This window comes from Panthera leo, chromosome D1 (genome assembly GCF_018350215.1).
Source record: "Panthera leo isolate Ple1 chromosome D1, P.leo_Ple1_pat1.1, whole genome shotgun sequence".
NCBI lineage: Eukaryota > Metazoa > Chordata > Mammalia > Carnivora > Felidae > Panthera > Panthera leo.
The window spans coordinates 55,984,671-56,004,652 of NC_056688.1; the positions used below are offsets into that span (position 1 = coordinate 55,984,671).

At 38.0% G+C, this 19,982-nt stretch overlaps 1 protein-coding gene across 3 annotated transcripts in view; it reads right to left on the bottom strand.

Annotated features, from left to right (window-relative positions):
- UVRAG (UV radiation resistance associated) overlaps window positions 1–19,982 on the bottom strand; it is a 297,399-nt gene that overhangs the window by 130,946 nt on the left and 146,471 nt on the right. For all 3 annotated transcript variants that reach the window (XM_042904090.1, XM_042904091.1, XM_042904092.1), the window contains 2 exons: window positions 18,583–18,709; window positions 1,317–1,401 (listed from right to left, as the gene is read on the bottom strand). In XM_042904090.1, the coding sequence (XP_042760024.1) occupies window positions 1,317–1,401; window positions 18,583–18,709 (212 nt within the window). The remainder of the gene's footprint in view (window positions 1–1,316; window positions 1,402–18,582; window positions 18,710–19,982) is intronic.

Sequence of the window (19,982 nt, forward strand, 5' to 3'; positions counted from 1 at the left end):
GCCTGCCATATTAGGAAAATAGAATAAAAAGAACAAACACTAAGGTGTGGCATGAGATGATGCAGCTCTTCTCTTGAACTAAAGAAATAAGACCATGAGATAAAATACCCATAGAATAAATTACCTGCTCAATTGTGTTAATGATTAAAAAAAAAAAAAGAGGAATTCAGCAAAACTGTAGGTCAAAGTAGAACGTAAAAGTAGTAGTGTAACGCAAAGAGCATTAAAGAGTTAAAGGGATCTAGTCCTGCTTTCCTTGTGAGCTGGTCAAAGTAACTTCCCAGAGCCTTGCCTTCCTATCTGCAAATTGAGAGGATTAGACCAGATGATCTCCACGGTTCTTTCCAGGTCTAACATTCTTGAATGCTCAATTGCTAAGGTTTCTTGAAGAAAAATGTAGGATGAGATGACTTTCCAGAAAAAGGGAGTAAACATGAGCAAAAGAACAGAGGTGGCATCAAATTAAGCATGTGCTGGAAAAAATAAAGAGAAAAACTATTAGCACCTATGAAATGAATGTTGTGGAGCAACTGAAATGAACTACAGTTGTACAGTGCCAATTTGCTGAAGGTTATTTGAAAAGTTAAGCAAAACAATCACCATGACTTCTTAAAAGGAGAAAAAATATGGTAAAAATAGTATTTTAGGAGGAGAGGTCTGATAAGCAACATGGAGGATGAACTGAAAAGTGGAGAGACTGATGTTAGAAAGACAAGCTAGGAGTTGTGGAGGTAATCCAAATGGACGAACACTAAACAGGAGTTAAGTCTGAAGAAAAGACCATAAGCTACACTACATGTGGAAGACAGGAAGAGGAGAAGATTCAAACATTAAGTCATGGTGCAGTGGCCTTAAAAACTAGAAGAATAGGGGCGCCTGGGTGGCTCAGTCAGTTAAGCATCCCACTCCTGATTTCAGCTCAGGTCGTGATCTCACGGTTCGTGAGCTCAAACCCTGCGTGGGGATCTGTGCTGAAAGCACCCAGCCTGCTTGGGATTCTCTCTCTTCCCCTCCCCTGCTTTCTCTCTCTCTCTGAAAAATAAATAAACATTAAAAATAAATAAGCAATACATAAATAAACTAGAAGATCAACTGTTCACATTTCTGATTAGGCTAGGAGCTCTCGTAACTACTTTTAGCACGTGCATGACGCTCAGTAGGGTGCTTCATAAATGTTTGTTAAATAAATGAATGTGGCACTGATGTGTGTGGAATATAAATGAATACCAGCAGCTTTTACAGAATCCTGCTTTTCCAAATCCTACCCTTAAGGTAAACTCAACACTCTTAACTATTATTCTCAGTGTTGCATTTACCTTTTCGCAGTACACTCCTTCCTCAATTCATTCAGAGATTCCTTCTGGAGTTGAAGCTTGAGGTGCTCAGTTGAAAATGCACTTCCTAGAGACAGACGGAGGAAGACAATTCCAGATGTAACACTGCAGATACAACTGCTCGATCACAACCAAACACGCAGAGCCCATCCCCCGACTATGAGAGAGCAATAGAGTTCAGAGGCAAAGTAAACTGGGGATAGAGGTCTTCTGGGGGAATTAACTAGAAGAAACTTCCCTACTTGTTCAATTTTGACACAAGTCCAGCCTCTAGCAGGAGTCAAAGAGTAAGTCAAAGAGTAACCTGCCTCCAGATTTCTGGATTGCTGACCAAGAAACCCTGATGAGATTTCAAAATTCAGACTTCATTTAAAAAAAATTTTTTTTAATACTTATTCACCTTTGAGAGACAGAGAGAGACAGGACGTGAGGTGGGGGCGGGGGCAGAGAGAGAGAGGGAGACACAGAATCCTAAGCAGGCTTCCGGCTCTGAGCTGTCAGCACAGAGCCCGATGCGGGACTCAAACTCACTGACTGCGAGATCATGTCCTGAGCCAAAGTCGGATGCTCAACCAACTGAGCCACCCAGGCATCCCCAGACTTCATTTTAAAAGAAAGCGGCTATAGACTCTGGTGTTGATGCTTATTCACTAAAGGTTCATCAATTGTAATAAACAGATCTCTCTGGTGGGAGATGCTGATAATGGAGGAGGCTATGCATGTGTGAGAGTTGGGGATATATGGGAAATCTCTGCAACTTCGGCTCAAGTTTGCTATGAACCTAAAAACTGCTCTAATAAATAAAGTTTATCTATCTTTTAAGTGGTTAATTTCTTCTCACCCACAAATGCTATACAACAACGTTTCTGAGAGTATAAAAAGTAGAAAAGGAAAAATTACCTGCATTTTGACTGCTATCGCGTAGTTCATAAATATAAGTAGTTTTAGCTACAATCACAGTGTGCAGGAAATGTATATTCTGATTTTTCCATATTATGTCATAAGCATTTTTACATGTTGACAGATAGTCTAAGTTATAATGTTTAATGGCTGTGTAAAATTCAACTCCGTGGATGTGAATTATATGAATATTCCACATTTTAACTGATACCCCAAACCCCAAACCCATTACAGAACATTTAATTTCCTTTAAGTGTTTGCTTTAGCATTACACAGAGATTAGTATTTGTGTTTATATGCCTGATTGTTATATTTACATCAACTTCTGGAACCTCCATGTCCATTTATGTGATCATAAAATCTTTTTACATCTTCCTACTCTAAGAAATGAGGGCATCTTCTGTTCTTGACAATCCAGGCCTGATAGCACCAGAAATACTGAAGCACAGAAAAACAATCTTAGATCCAGACACACTAATCTTACAAAGGGGTTTGGTTTCATGAACTATGATCCAACAGGAAAAGGGGCCTTCAACTATTCTGCACCTCTCCTGCGAGAAGGAACAAGAAGTACATTATTGAACATTATACAGTTTAGACCTTAGCACTAAGTTCACCAACTGAAGTCATTTTATCAACATATTTCTAAGTACCCTTCTCTTCTCTCCCACCAGTATTTAAATGATCCACATGTTGGTAACTTTGCCCCCCAAACAGAACATAATCAAGGAGCACCACTCATCTCCTTTAGCCCCAGTATAATTCCTCCCCAAATCTTAATCTTTAATGATTTCAGATGACATTCAGATTGATAACTTTCACCCCCCACCCCATGTACGTGTTGAACGATTACCAAATATTTGAAATTTTCCAGATTTATCTATTAGTGATTTCTAGTTTATTTCTTTTAGTCAGAGACCATATTTTGCATTATTCTGATTCTTTTTTAATTTGTTTTATGATAGCAACTATGGCCTAACCGAATGTTCAATGCGCGTACGATAAAAAGGTATATTCTGATAGTGTGCAGTGGGGTGGTCTGCTGTTAATCAGGGCAAGTTAGTTAATAGTGTTAAGGTCTTTATCCTTGCTGATTTTCTCTTCACTTGTTCTATGAATTACTGAGAGATGAGTGTTGCAGCTTCCAGCTTTAATTATAGATTTGACTATTTCTTCTTCCAATTTTATCAGTTTTTGCTATATACACACACACATTTAACACTGTGTGTGTGTGTGTAGTATATACATATATGTTGTATATATATAGTGTATATATGGTATATATATGGTTTGCGTGTGTGTATATATGTATATACGTAAATATACATATATACATGTATACACACACACACATATATAGTGAAGCTCTGTTATGTTCATACATATTTAGAATTGTCATATCTTTTTGTGACTGACCTCTCCACCATAATGTAAAATCTGTCTTTATCACAGGTAATATTCACTGTTCTGAAATCTCCTTTTCTAATATAATATTGCCACTCTGGCCTTCTTTTAATTTGTATCTGCATGGTGTACTATTCCCATTCGTTTACTTTTTTTTTTTTTTTTTTCCCATTCGTTTACTTTTAATCAATCAATCTATCTACCCTTATATTAAAAGTGGGTTCCTTACAGATAGCATTTAGTTGGGTTTTTTTAAATGTAAATTAATCTGAACAATCTCAGTTTTTTAACTGAGGTATTTTGATTGCTTATACTTAATATAATCATTGACATTTAGATTAAAATCTACCATTTGGCTAGTTGTTTTCTATATATTCTACCTATTCTCTGTTCCTTTTTCCCTTCTTTTTTCATGCTTTTGAATTGAATATTTTTTTACAATTCCCTCTTTCTTCACGATTGGCTTAGTCTTATCTCCATTTTATTTTATTTTTTAATTTTTTTTAATGTTTATTTACTTTTGAGAGAATGAGAGAGACAGAGGCGTGAGTGTGGGAGGGGCAGAGAGAGGGAGACACAGAATTAGAAGCAGGCTCCAGGCTCCGGGCTGTCAGCACAGAGCATAATGTGGGGCTCGAACTCACAGACCACGAGATCATGACCTGAGCTAAAGTTGGACATTTAACCGACTGAGCCACCCAGGCGCCGCAGTCTTATCTTTATTTTAAATTTTTCGTGGCTGCCCCAGAGTTTACAGTATATAACTTCAATAAATAAGTCTACCTTCAAATATTATTATACTACTTCATGTAGAGTATAAAAACCTGAAAATACTATGCTCCCAATTCTTCCCTTCCCCACTCCTCACATTCTTCACACATTTTACTTTATGCATGTTATAAACCCCAAAACACTGCTATTTTTGCATTAGAAAATCAACTGTCTTTTATAGTAATTAAAAATAAGAAAAAATGTCTTTATAGTATCTTCAACCATTTCTGGAGATCTCATTTTTTGTGTGTGTAGAGCCACATTTCTGTCTGGTATCATTTTTCTTCCACTGAAGAAATTCTTTTAACATTTCTTAAAATGTAGGACTGGTGGTAATGAATTGTCTTAGTTTTTTGTCAAAGAGTCTCTTTGCACGTCAGTTCAGGTAATTTCTATTGATCTATATTCAAGTTCACTTATTCTTTTCTCAGCTGTGTCAAATCTACTGGAGTGTCCGTCAAAGGCACTGTTCATCTCTCTTACCATGTTCTTTATTTGTAGCATATCTATTAGACTGTTTCTTATAGTTTCCATCTCACAGCTGAAATTTACCATCTATCCATACTGGTTATCCACCTTTCAATAAAAGCCCGAAGCCCATTAATCACAGTTATTTTAAATTCTCTCTCTGATATTCCCAACATCTGAGTCACTACTGAGTTTTTTTCCTCTTTTGAGTTAAATTCTCTTGACAACATTTTGTTGGTGGTGGTGGGAGGGGAAGGGATAACAATGGGTCTTTGTTTTGTTTTTGCTTTTCTTTGTTTCAAAAATTTTGATTGAAGGCTCAACATCATGTGCAACAGAGAGCATGAGACAACCGAGAAAGAAAAGGACACGCCTCTTCTACTGTTAATTTGGGGGCTGAGTCAATACAATCAGGAACTAAGCTGGTTTGGGGTTTTGTTGCTTCCATTTCGTTGCTACCTTCAACTTCAAAATTCTTCAAATTTCCTCTAACTTCTCCTTTTTGGAGGTGGTGATGGTGGAGATGATTTGCTGGATGCTTTTGCTCAATGAACTCGTGCCACCCTCAGATTTAGGGAACAAGTTCTGCCCTATGAACCTGCACCTAAGTAAGAGTGACTCACTATGCTCTTGCCTCTCCTCAAGTGATACACTTCAGGCTTTCTATCTTGGTTGGGGAGGAGAGCTGAGTTTCTCTTTTATCTCATTTGAGCTAAGCTCAAATGTGTCCCTGTGCCCTGAGGTATCAGGGTAGGGCTTTCTCTCAGTGATACTGTCCCTCCCCTAGGGACAGGAGGTTTCTAATAGTCCAGGGCCAACACTGTTTCTGCCTCACCCCCAAGTGTAATGATGTTTTCTTTTTCTTCTTCCAATCCTTCACTTCTGTCCTAGAAACCATAGGGCTTGCAGCTCTTCCTCCAGAGGCTTAGTGCTTTTGTTCTTAGAGAAGAGTTATGCTTTCTAGCAACAGCATCCGTTCCCCTTCCTCCAGACCTATACAACCACAGGAGGCTTTCTACATTTTCTACCCTGTCTCCAATCTTTCTTGTGAATATCCATTGTAGGTCCACACAGAGTAAACTGCAAGGAGGTGTGAACTGCTTACAGCTGCTATAGTCTTACAATAGAACACACTTAGTGGTTAGCAATTTGTTAAAAATTATAGTGGAATTATTTTACCTTCTTAGACAGTGGCCCAACTTCCTCCCATGCTCTGCCACTGGTGAGTCAGTCCTCACATCCTGTCTCTTCTCGGACATGCCCATCTTTTCTTACATTATCAGGCTACCTGGCTGCCCTGTAATCTTTAATTCTCCAGATGCAAGAAAAGCTATGATTTTGTACATTATTCAGCTTTCTCTTGTTGTTAGGGTGGAAGTGAAGTTCTTACTACCTTTCTACATCCTCCGCAGAGGCTGGAAGTCAAATCTGAGGATGCTGATTTAAATTTTTTTTTAAGTTTTTCTCTGTTCTTTGTATTTCCTGCTCCTTTGGGGTCAGCTATTCCATTTAACTTGGACTTGTTTATACGGTTTTCCTCAAATATCTGATGATCCTTGGTTTTCCCTTCAAATCCATGAATAAGTGATCAGACTGATTAGTATAGGCAACTAGTGTAGGTTTCCTTTGAAGCTAGAAAGACTTATTTACATGAAAGGCATCGTTCCTGGGTGCCAACTCAGCATAAGTGGGTAGGTCCTGTAGACAATTAGGCTTTTCTTCAGAGTATATATGCCATGCTGGAAGAAGGCAGTACTGTTACATTATTGACAACTGTCAATCTTAGGACTGGGTTACTCTAGGGCATTTCACTTCTAAGTAGAGCTGTCTTTATGTTTTCCCTCTAGGTCAATTGTAAAAGTCCACAGTCAGGCTCTGTTCCACCTTCTATGCCAAACCCTTGTCCCATGAGACCTAACCAGGTCAAGAATCCATTATGTTTAGAAAGCAGCTGGAGCAAGTATTACAGGAAGGGAGTCCAAATCCAAAGAAAAGAAAATGGACCAGTAGGCCCAGCTCCCCTAATTACTGCTCCATCGTTCCTGATTTCTATACTTGGAAACTCCAAGTTGAGACCTCTGAGAGCTGCACCAGAAACCCCCACATCAGCCTCTTCCATTTTTGTGCCAGGTGGGCAGTTTTTCTCTACTCTAGCTGATGCATCAAAACAATCCTATCTATACTGTGTCTTCGAGAACTGTGTCAAAATCTTTGCTATTCCAATGGTGCCCTCTCTTATCTTTACCACCACCACTGTATCTTTACTATCGTATCAGTGGGTCATCGAGAGGGAGGGAAAGCAAATGAATGCGCTTAGTTTACCATATTCCAAAACTGTTTTCTGGAATGTTTGGTCCTGTCCATTTACACACTAACGTTCCACTCTGTTAGGAAGATGGCCCCTGTGTTCAGCAAAAACTCAGGTCAGACACTTTAATTTTAATAACCAAATGTCAATGCTGTCTCCTGTAAGTCTAACAGCTAAAGAATATGAATCTTGCTTCCATCAACAAAACACAACACAGACTCTTTGGGCCCTTTCTCACCAGAGACTTTGGCCTCAGACTGGATAATGGCCAGCTCCTGTCAAAATTACAGTTAAAACCAATAAACTGTCATTCTTCTGGGTTTTCTATATCATGTCAGATGACCAAAAAGCAATATACTTGAACTATTTTAGTTTCCTTCCCTGCAGAAATGCTTTTTTTGAACTATGATTTATGATACTGCCCTTCTCAAGGGTTAAAAGATATTTCTTGCCGTAACTTTTGCAAACTTGCAATGACTATATTTCATTATGATGTTTAATACATCGCACATTCTTCCCAGAATTTAGTGCCAATAAATTGTTTTCTCCCTAAAGAACGGATCTACTTCCTTATAACATGTAATGGGAAGCACTTGACTCCTTTCATAATTCTACACAATTGGCTTGATGGCTAACAATGTCATAGCTAATTTTAGTGCTTCAATACAATAGGTGGATCATATGGGAGGCAGTACACTATATTGGAAAGCCCATGTCCTTAGGAATCAGAAAGATTTGGGCTAAAATCCTACCTATGCTACTTTCAGAACTCTAAACAAGTCTCAGCTTCTCTGAGTTTCATTTTCCTCATTTGTAAAATGGGGATAATTTCCCTTTTGTTCAACATTTGCATTCTCTCGACCTGCCCCCATGAAGCTCCAAGTGGGTAGAGAAAATTATACAACCAGTCTGATTGATTTTACTTTAAAAATATAAGCACAGAGCACAAACAGGGACACTGTCCAGCAATCCTACTCCAGTTCCATCATCAGTTTGCTTTCCCTGTTTGCTTTCCCACTCTTGGAGCTGAGTACTCCACACATTCCCCTCAATCCCTCAACTCCTTCTGTAGAATATAATTGCCCCACCTTGTACTACCCTGAAATAATCGGATTCCTTCACAGTCCTACCCGCTACCTGCCCCTGTGCCATTTTCTTAGACTTCTCCTCCTGTTCAGTGGATAAGGCAAATAGCTTCATTTATACAAACTCTGAATTCCTCCTCATTCCAACCGATGTCACACTAGTCTCTTCCTGACAAATTATGTTCCAGCCACAGTGGCCTCTTTTCTGTTCCAGTCTAACCCCTTTCTATGTCCAGGTAGCCTTTTCACTTGCTGTTCCCTCTGTTTTTCCAGCAGGCTGAGCTCCTCAGGCAAACCTTTTCTGAGGAATCTCTATAAAATGGTCTCCCACAATTATCTTGTATCACCACAGCTTGTTTATAGTACTTCTCACAACTTGATATTTATTTTCCTTGCCGGTTTCTTGTTTACTGTCTTATCCACTAGGTAGGTATCCAAAATTGGAAGTCACAATTAGTTCTTCCTTTTTCTCTCTTTACCCCAATATCTACTTTTCCTCCAGCATTTGTCTTTGTTTAATCATCTGGCCAGTTGTCAAAACTAGAAATTGGAAACTATCCTAAATCTTTCTCTCCCTTTCTCCTCCAACCCACCAAGCCATTAACAGTAGAGTCTATCATCGAAATATTTCTTGAACCTACACATTCCCTCCTCCCTTTACATTCCCAATATGTTTCAGTTTTAATTATGGATTGCTTAGATTACTGTAATAACTCCCTAACAGTTCTCTATCCTCAACTCTTCAAAGAGAACTTTCTAAAACATATACCTAATCCCCATTCTTTACCGCAGTCATCAATACAGTCTCATCTACTTTTTGTCTTTGAGAAATTTGCTTATTTCAGTAGATCTTTAGACCTTTCAACAAGAACTTCCTTTATGATTAGGTCATTCTTTACCTCTCCTGCCTCTCCTACGAACCCTTACTTGATGAATGTGTCCTTAGTGGTAGCTTTACTGGAATTACCTGCAGTTCTCTAATCTACTTCCAGGCTTCTGTATAAACTGTTGCTTCTATCTGGAAAGTCTCACCTTCTCGACCCCTAGGTATCCATCAGGTATTTTTCTAGACTCAGCCTAAGTGTCACCTCCTTTAACTAATTTTGATTTTCAGATACTCATTGTCTGTGCTCCTATAACACCTTCCAAATATCTCTCTCATATATTTGTCACACCTGTCATTACGTTCCTAACATCTTACACAGTGCTGGGTTCGTTGTGGGTGTTCCATAAACGACAAATAAAGGACTTGACAACGGTGCACGTGCACACACACACTCAACGTTCTTGTCTTCTGATCTCCTTTTATTTCTATGTTCAACTATTTAATTGTAAGCACTTTTTTTTTTTTTTTTTTTTTTTTTTGTAAATGTCACTTCCAATGCTTTTTGGAAGTGGAGAAAAAATGGTAATAAGACAAAACAACAATCTGTCAGGTGGCTTTTTTCTGCCTATCTATACCTTCCATTGCAAAAGAGGGAGATTAAAATATGATAGCTTACCTTTCCTGCAATCCAGTTAAGACATTACAGGAATAAATCATTACAAATGTATGGAAACAGAATCATTCTGAAAAGAAAATCTGAGGTTTACTCAGCACCCACATTTGTCCTCCCCACTGCTAAGTTGTCTGTTTTCACATGCTGCATACAATGTAAACAGCTAAAAGTAAAGAAACTTTAATAGCATAAACACCCCCACCCCCCAAAAAAAAAACTGGCCTCAGGTTTTGAAACTTTTGAAAGAAATTTTTGAAAGAAATTTTGAATAATTTTTAAGGAAATCTGCTTAGGAATTTCTGTCAGATGGCTATAAAAAAATCAGAACATACACACAGGCTAATAAAATTTAAATTCTCCCATCATTTCAAATAAATATATCTTGAATTATAAAATTTGTACAGTAATTTTTCAATTTGTGACCTTATGACATAAGAGAAGAAGGTTGTTACATAATGCTTAACAATGTCTTTATAATTTCAAATAGAAATCTATGACCTTTTGGGGGTACCTGGGTGGCTCAGTCGGTTAAGCATCTGAATTCAGCTCAGGTCATGATCTCATGGTTCATGGGTTCCAGTCCCACATTGGGCTCTGTGCTGACAGTGTGGAGATTGCTTGGGATCCTCTCTCTACCTCTATTTCTGCTCCTACCCTACTTGCACGCTCTCTCTCTCTCACAAAATAAATACATAAACTTAGAAATAAAGGGAAATCTATGACCTTTTAATAGAAACCAAGGCACCACTTTAAATATACTGTGTCATTTTTCTTTTATGAGAAAAGAGCACAATAATTTACTGACCAAAGAGAAGCTAATTAAATAGAACTAGATACATAGTTCATCTTACTCAAATTTATTACAAAATGACAATAAAGAATGATCATAATTGATGGGAACTTCATATAAAATATTTCTTATTTTGGTAATAAAGCATCAAAACTTTCTATTTACTGAAATTACTAAGAGGATTTTTTTCCCTAAATCTAAGCAATGAAGTCTGACAGAGTTGACTTCTACATATGACGTTGCTAAAAGAAGGTTTGTTTTTGCTCTTGCTTATCAAAATGAATTGAAGATCTTTGAAACAGAAGCTCCCACCACATGTCTTTCCAGTGAATAAACAATATCTATAGACACGCTTGGGGTCACAGAATCTCTCTCTCTCTCTCTCTCTCTCTCTCTCTCTCTCTCTCTTTTGGCATTTTTCATTGCTGGGAAATCTATTGCTGTCATCAAACTTTGAAAATTAAAAAGAGATTCATAAAAAAGGTGAACAGATTCCCATCCTTTTTGTCAATCCTCTTCTTCTGAGATAACTAGAATTTTAGAGCTGCAAGAAATCTGGACCGTATAATTAAAATTTTTTTGTTTGTGAGGACAAACTGAGAGAATGGCAGATCTTGAATCCAAATCTCTTAATTACCATGCAACCAAATCAAAGACATCTTTGGGAAAAGTTCACTTCACCCATCATATGATAAAAAGGAATATAACAGAACAAAGTTCTTCATCTAACAGTCCACAGGCCAGTGGAAAACTAGCAAACCATCAGTCAATTTACTGTTGGACACATATTAGAGAAAGCAACAATATTTTGTTTAGTGGAAACAAGACAGGTGTTGGGTCAGAGAAACCTAAACTGTATTTGGATCTGTTACTTATTTGTGACAAATGTCTCTGAGCCCCAATTATTCTCATTTGGAAAAAGGGGGTAAAATAATTACCTCTTCGGACTATTTTAGGAAGTAAATGATATACCATAAGCGAAACACCTGGCATGTTACAGGATTCCAATAACAGTTAACTGCTGGGGGCGCCTGGGTGGCTCAGTCTGTTAAGTCTCTGACTCTAGATTTCAGCTCAGGTTATGATCTCACAGTTTGTGAGTTCGAGCCCCACACTGGGCTCCATGCTGGCAGTGTGGAACCTGACTGAAACACTCTCTCTCTCTCACTCTCTCTCACTCTCTCTCTCTCTCTCTCTCTTTCCCTACCTCCCTCCACCCCCTCTGCCCCTCCCCAGCTTGCTCGCTCTCTTTCTCTCTCAAAGTAAATAAACAAACTTTTAAAAAAAGGTTGACTGCCATATAGGATTTATGCAGGATTCAAATGAAGGTATTTTGCAAGGTTGTAGATAATATGGAATAGAGACAAAAGCACAAAATTTAGAGGCAAAAGGTCTGGGTCCACATCCCAACTTTGCTCCTAACTATCTGTTCATACCTGGCCAAGTCACTTATCATCATCTCAGTATCTCATACATAAAATGAAGATAAAAATGAAGATAACAGTATCTGCCATACTTAGCTCTCAGGGATACTTTGAAGATCGAATATGATGATCTTTGTGCAAGCATTTTCTAAGTATAAAGTACTACATATACATTACTGTTATTCTCAAGAAAACTAACTGCATTAAAAAGTAGCTTCTTCCTGGGGTGCCCGGGTGGTTCAGTTGGTAAGTGTCTGACTTCAGCTCAGGCCATGATCTCACGGTTCGTGAATTCAGGCCCCGTGTTGGGCTCTGTGCTGACAGCTCAGAGCCAGGAGCCTGCTTCGGATTCTGTGCCCGCCCCCCTTTCTGCACCTCCCCTCTCTGTCCCTCCCCCACTCGTGCTCTGTTTCGCTCTCAAAATGAAAAAACATTAAAAAAAAATTTTTTTTAAGTAGCTTCTTCCTACAAAGCTTAGAGAACTCTGCTTTTATAAAGTTAATATGACTTCCCAGGCACCACTGAGGAGTTCCTAGATTTTGTCAACATTTATAAAACGTGTTTAGGTTATGCTAAACACATTTCCTTAAGACCAATGTTTCATACCATTTTCTAAACCAAATTTCAAGCAAACTAACTTAGATAGAGTGTTGCTTCTCCAAGATTTGGGGGTTGAGTTAGGGCTACAGATTCTGTAAACCAACATATAATTAATTAATGGGAAGGTTATTTGGCTTGAGACACTAATGAGGGGAAATCTGTTTTTTACTAACATTGTATGTTACTAGTATCTGCCAACAATGAAAATGCATACATTAATAAACATTAATACTGAAAATATCAGCTCATGGCCCAGTTGGAAGTTGCTGTAGACAAGCTGGGAACCACTGCCTTGGAGGTGTGGGAAGGGGAAACTTATAGGTGTGGAGTAACGAGGCCCCTCAGAGTAGGCGGCCACTCAGCAAGTCAGCAGCATGGATAGAAATGATCTTTTTGCCTCTTCCCAAAAAATCATACCGATGCAATAAATTTTTATAAACAAAAATATATAATAGGCACCTGTTTTTTTTCCAAATGTTTATACAAATTAATCTCTATGGCACTATTATGAGCCACTATCCTGACTACACACACGTGTAAAAAGATACAGAAGTTAACTAATTCCTTGATGATCATTCAGAAGAATCAGTAGCAAAGATTAAATATCATATATTACTGACTTTGTATCCTAACTGAGCCCTTGGGCTGAGAACCAAGTGCCTAAATAAGCACCAAGTTTCAAAGGGAAGTTATAATGTGGAAGATGCCACTAGTAATATTCATATTAGCAATCATCTCACAAATGGCTAGCAAACATGCTAAATCAAAGCTGCAAGCACGGGTGACAGATACATCTTTACCCTTCACGTTACCAATATCGGTGACTCAAGTACTTCTAGATATTTTAACTTGGCTCGAGAATCATTAAATAGTACAGTCAACGTAAGTACACAAGAATATAGTTCAACACAAATGTTCTTTCAACAGACAAGAAAAAGTAGGTTTCTGGTTACCTAGCACCATCATTATGAAGAACAGGGGTCCCCAACAAGTAGAACAAGATCTACTGGCATATAAATCTGGTTATCTATATCCAGCCAACCCTTCTTTCCAACTACCCCAGTGCTGACCACCACAGTCTATAGAGATACCCAACGGCAGAAAAGCAGCACACTTTCTCCTGCTTATGTTTAAGACCAAAGGGTCAATGTTAGATCCTAATAATTCTAAGATTTCAATGATTCTAAGAGTTCAGAAGAATATTTATCTCAAAAATACATATAAAAGTGGGAGAAAAGCTACTGAGGTACAAAGTCAATGTTAAATATCAACAATTCTGACCCATCTTGGCAAATATATATTTAACTTTGAGCATTTCCTTCCTTTCTTTCCATAATAAAATGGAGATGTAAGAATGTGCTAATTCTGGGGCACCTGAGTGGTTCAGTCGGTTAAGCATCTGACTTCGGCTCAAGTCATGATCTCACAGTTCATGAACTCAAGCCCTGCGTTGGGCCCTGTGCTAACAGCTCAGAGCCTAGAGCCTGCTTTGGATTCTGTCTCCCTCTCTCTCTGCCCTTCCCCTGCTTGCACGCTGTCTCTCTTTGTCTCTCAAAAATGAACAAATATTAAAAACAAATAAATAAAACGAATATGTTAGTTCTGACTTGACTGCCAGAATTAAAACACTAGAATAGATACCTACAAAATCCTATAATCTCCCTTTGCTGCAGAGTTAGTGACTAGTAACTCTGAACACAGGCTCCACTATAACTTGTGGCTTTGGGCAAATCACTTAACCTCTCTGAGACTCAGTTTCCTCATCTGTAAACCAGATAATAAAATATATTCATTATTAGGAGGAGAATAATAATACCCTTAATACATAAGACTATACATAAAAACCAAAGAAGATAAAAAAAAAACCACGAGACACTGCTTTGCAGTAATGAGTAGTCTATAAATATGAGCAATTATTCTTACACTCAGTCTTTTAAATGGGATAGAAACCACTGTTTATAAGTTCACCTGTTTAAAGGCTGATAACACACTTCCTGGGACTTTACTCTATCATTATAAGAAGAAAAAACACAATTGGGAAGATAATAGAAGAACTAGATCTCCTTATCCTTTTACCATATGCTAGAATATTTATTCTATCATAGGATTTATACATCATACTTCTGGTAAAATGTAGCATTACACAGTGAACGAGAGTTTTGGAATCGATAGATTTTAATCCTGACATCATCTGCCATAAGCTGTGTGAACTTAAGCAAGGTATTTAATGTCTCTGACCCTGACCTAGGGTTTCCTCAACTGTAAAGCGTCAATAATCATAGTACTTACCTTTTAGAGCTATTGTGGTGATTAAATCACGTCATATCTATATAGTGATAAGTCTGGTAACTGAAACATTATAGCTATCAAAAAAAGGCGAACACCCTGAACCCCTCCTAAAACCTGACAGTGTTTTCATTTTAAAAATAGATGATCTTAAAAAAAATATGCAGAAACACATGCTATAAGAGGTAGGCAATTTTAGAATAATAAAAATTCCAAAGCACCAAAAGAAACGTGCCTTTTCACAGAAGAGGAGACCTCCTAAAGCAGCTCTTGTCTGTACACAACTGTCTATTTATTTGGAGTCATTCAACAGAGACTCCAAGAAATGGACTTTGCTCACAATATCTCATGACTTTAAGTGGCATTATCACATCAGACTCTCAGGTCTAAAGGCTGATATGCAAGCTGTGTCGGGAGTGCAGACAGTTTTAGCAATCACTGCCAAACAATATACAGTGGTTTTTTTCTACAGTGTTTCGCATGAGAGTATTGGTTGTTCCAAATGAATGCTAAGCTAGATGCTATGGAAGTCTTTATCCTTTAGCAATGATGCCCATGACACTAGACTGATAACCATGACTATGATTCATTCACTCAACAAATATTTATTCAATGCTTACTGCATCCCAAGCACTGTACCATGCCCCAAGAATATAAGAGTATTTAATACAGTACTTGGGCAATTCTTCCCTCAGAGATCTGACCGTCTAGAAGGAGGGGGGAAAATGAACAATTAGAATGCTATAATGGAAAAACACAGGATGCAATGGAAACACACAGTAGTATGTCTAATAGAGGTAAGAGGAGAAAGGAAAGACAGCCAGTGAAAAATTTCTCAGAAAAAGTAACATTTTGGTGTTTTTTTATTGTTATTTTTTGTGGGGGTTTTTGAGAGAGAGAGAGAGAGAGAGTGCATGCATGAGCTGGGGAGAAGGGCAGAGAGAGAGAGAGAGAGAGAGAGAGAATGTCAATGGGGCTCCATCCCAGGACACTGGGATCACAACCTGAGCCAAAATCAAGAGTTGGACACACAACCAACTGAGCCGCCTCGACACCCCATTAACATTTAAACAGAGGCTTAAATAAGAGCAAGACAGACTGAAGCATATTGAAGAAACTAAAAGAAGTTCTTTATAGCTGAAGCATTCAGACTGACACGGGTCATACGAGGCCTTTATAAGTCATGCTGAGTCAGGATGGGATACAGGAATTTGCACATATAATAAAAATCAATCACTTTAAAACAATCAATTGTATTTCTATAGATCAGCAAAAAAGTAGAAAATAAAATTTAAACATATTTACAATAGTATCATAAAACATCAGAAAGCTGAAATAAATTCAATGAATCATGGGAAATACCCATGTATTAACAATTAGTTTCTTTCATACAATAGCCAAATTATGGAAAGAGCCTAAATGTCTATCAACCGATGAATGGATAAAGAAATTGTGGTTTATATACACAATGGAATACTACGTGGCAATGAGAAAGAATGAAATATGGTCTTCTGTAGCAACGTGGATGGAACTGGAGAGTGTTATGCTAAGTGAAATAAGTCAGGCAGAGAAAGACAGATACCATATGTTTTCACTCCTATGTGGATCCTGAGAAACTTAACAGAAGACCATGGGGGAGGGGAAGGGGGAAAAAAAAGAAAGAGAGGGAGGGAGCCAAACCATAAGAGACTCTTCAAAACTGAGAACAAACTGAGGGCTGATGGGGGTTGGGAGGGAGGGGAGGGTGAGTGAGGGGTATTGAGGAGGGCACTTGTTGGGATGAGCACTGGGTGTTGTATGGAACCAATTTGACAATAAATTTCATATTAAAAAAACAAAACAAAACAAAACAATTAGTTAATTTCAATGTTTTGTAAAGACCTAATAAACAAAGGCATACACCATTCTCTTGGGTTGGAAGACGCAATATTCTAAAGATGTCTAAAGATCACCAATTGTATTGATAAACATATTAAGTGTAGTCCCAATCAAAATAGTAGCTAGATTTCCTTTTCTGTGCAGAAATTCATAAGGCAATGCAAAAGAACAAGATTAAGCCTGTTTTTTGGTCATGTTAATGGCTACAGACTCTATTTATATGAAATATCCAGAACAGGCCCATCCATAAAGACAAAGAAGTAAATTTCCATCCTTGCCAAGATGAAGAAAGGTGATCTGGAAAAAGAACAACTAAGTGGAAGAACTTTAACAGATAATAAGACCACTTGTAACATGAGAGACATTAAAACAGTGAGATAATGGCAAAAAAACAGACAAATCAATGGAACAGAGGGTCCTGCAACAGGCATGTGAGCACATGGCCACCAATTCACGGCAAAAGTGAACCTTCAGTGCAAGGGAGACAGGTTTTTAATACATGGTACTGGGTCAATGGACTATCTGTATGAAAAAAATAAGTCTTGACTCCTATCTGACATCATATACAAAAAATCAAATCCTGATAAATTACATATATAAATGTAAAAAGTAAAATAGTAAAGTGTTTACAAAATACAGAATAACACCTTTATGACGTTAAAATAGGAAAATATTTCCTAAACTGGACACAAAAAGTCTTAAATCTAAAAGGAAAGACTGATAAAATGGAACTTCTGTTCACGTAAGATATCACTGAGGAATGAACTAGCAGCCACAGAATGGGAGAATATAGTTTTAATGAACATTTCAAACAAAGAATCCATATCTATAATATATAAGAATTCCTGTCTTTAAAAAAGAAAAAAAAAAAGGCAGTGGGGAGAGGAGAAGACTTCAACAGGTATTTCACAAAGGAGTTTATCCCAGACAGCAGAAACATGAAATAGTATTCAACCTCATTAGTTTTCAGAGAAATCAAAATTAAGACTGCAAGGAGACAGTCCAGAAAAGCTAAAATGCAAAAGCCAGAAAGTACCAGGTGCTGACAAGGATATAGGACAAGACATCTGATACACTGCTGGGTAGAGAGGAGGTAAACTGGACGCAAGTGCTTTGGAAAAGTTTTGGACACAATCTACTAAAGCTGAAGATATGCATACCTTGTGACTATGCAATTCTGCACCTAAGTTTATATCCAACAGAAAGGAACAAACAAATCTTCATAAAGAAGCATGTACTAGAAAGTTCATGGAAGCTTTATCTAATAGCTCCAAACTAGAAATTACCAAAAACCAGAATAAATACATACTTCTATTCACACAATGGAATACTATGGGCAGTAAGAATGAACTAAGACTACATTACACGCAGGTTAGGATGGAACTTACAAACAAAATGTTGAACAGAAGCCAACACATAGAATGTACATATTACAGGATTCTACTTGCATAAAGCTCAAAATGAGGCAAAACTCATTTTGGTGTAATACGTCAAGGTAGTGGTCAGACTGAATAGAGATGTCCTGAATGGAAGGGAACATGAGGAGGCTCCTAAGATTCTGGGGTCCGTGTAATGCTCTGCTTCTCTGTGGAGATGCTGCTTATGTAAGTGTGTTCATTTTGAAATTTTGAAATATAGTGTGTGTGTGTGTGTGTGTGTGTGTGTGTGTGTATTTGTACCCTTTTCTGTATGTATCAACTTCAAAATACTTCCAAAAAAATGTTTAAAATTATATCAGCATATTTGTACCAAGATGACTATCTGAGCCTATGGAAAGAAGAAAAGACAACTACTGAACATGGGGGGCTGGCTGTTTGCATGGTATTTTTACTCACCTTTGTCCTGTAATGCAATTTGTTGCTTATGCAGTAATGCCACCTCCCGTCCCAAAGCTTTCTTCTGTCTTTCCAGTTCATTTCGAAGCACCAAAATTTTTAATTGCAAGCACTCACTTTGTTTTCTCTAAACAATTGAAAAGCACAGGTAAATTTATGAATATAAAACTCATAACTATGAATCATTATACATTCACAGTGTTTCAAAATGAATAATGGTTCAAAGCACTTCAATATTCACCTAATTTACAGATCTCTCGAGTAGCTTAATTATCAGCACCTGCCATTTTAATGGAAAGAATATAAAGAATAAACCTAAAGTCTGGGGACAGTTCTTTCTAAGAACCCAAAAAACACTACAAAATTTCTCAGGCCTTTTTCCTCAGAAATCACAATACAATTAAGACAAAAATTATTTTCTTAGAGACAGAGTTCTCAAAAACTTAAACACAGATATGCCAGGACCCAGCAATTCTACTCCTATGTATATACCCAAGAGAATTGAAAACACGTCCATACAATAACCTGAATATGAATTTTCATAGAATTATTTATAATAGCCAAACAGTGGGATCAATCCAAGTGTCCGTCATCTGATGAACAGAAACATAAAATGTGGGTCTATCCTGTACAACGGAATATTATCTGGCAATAAAAGAAATGAAGTACTGATGAATGCTACAACACGGATGAACCTTGAAAACATTACGCTAACTGAAAGAAGCCAGTTTAAAAAGGCCACCGACTCCATTTATATGAAATGTCCATACTGGGCAAATCCATAGAAACAAAAAGTAGATTTCCATCCCTGCCAAGCTTAACCGAGGTGCTCCAATATCCCAGATTTCAGAGAAAGCCAAGTAAGGACCTGGGGCTTCTGCCCCTTTCAGGCAGTAACCAACCAATCCCCCTATGGTCTCAGTGGATACCACAGGGGGAGCCTGGACTTAGGGCAATAATGAGATAATCCTCTCCCTCCCTGCTGCATTGTATCAGAGGAGGCTTACTGGAGAGTGAGAAATCTCCTTACCACACAGTGCTAATGAGGCCACCCTATCCAGCATATCAGCGAGACTACGTGGGGAACAATATCAAGGCACTCCTACACCTCCCAGCTAGGGCAGTGGTTGTGGAGGTCTAGTGGAGAGCTGGAACTCCCTTTCCTGGCCAAAAGTAAGGACGCCCCCTTCCCCTGCAGTCCTGTCACTTAGATGTCAATGGAAGCTGCTTGAGGAACCTGGACTTTTATACCCACCTGGCAGTAATGAGACAGCATCTCTCCCTTCCCTACCAGAGAAACAGGTGTCAGAAAAAGCCAGATAAAACAGATTTATGTAAGATCCAGAGACTCATAACATAATACTCGAAATGTACAAGATTTAATAAAAAATCACTCATCA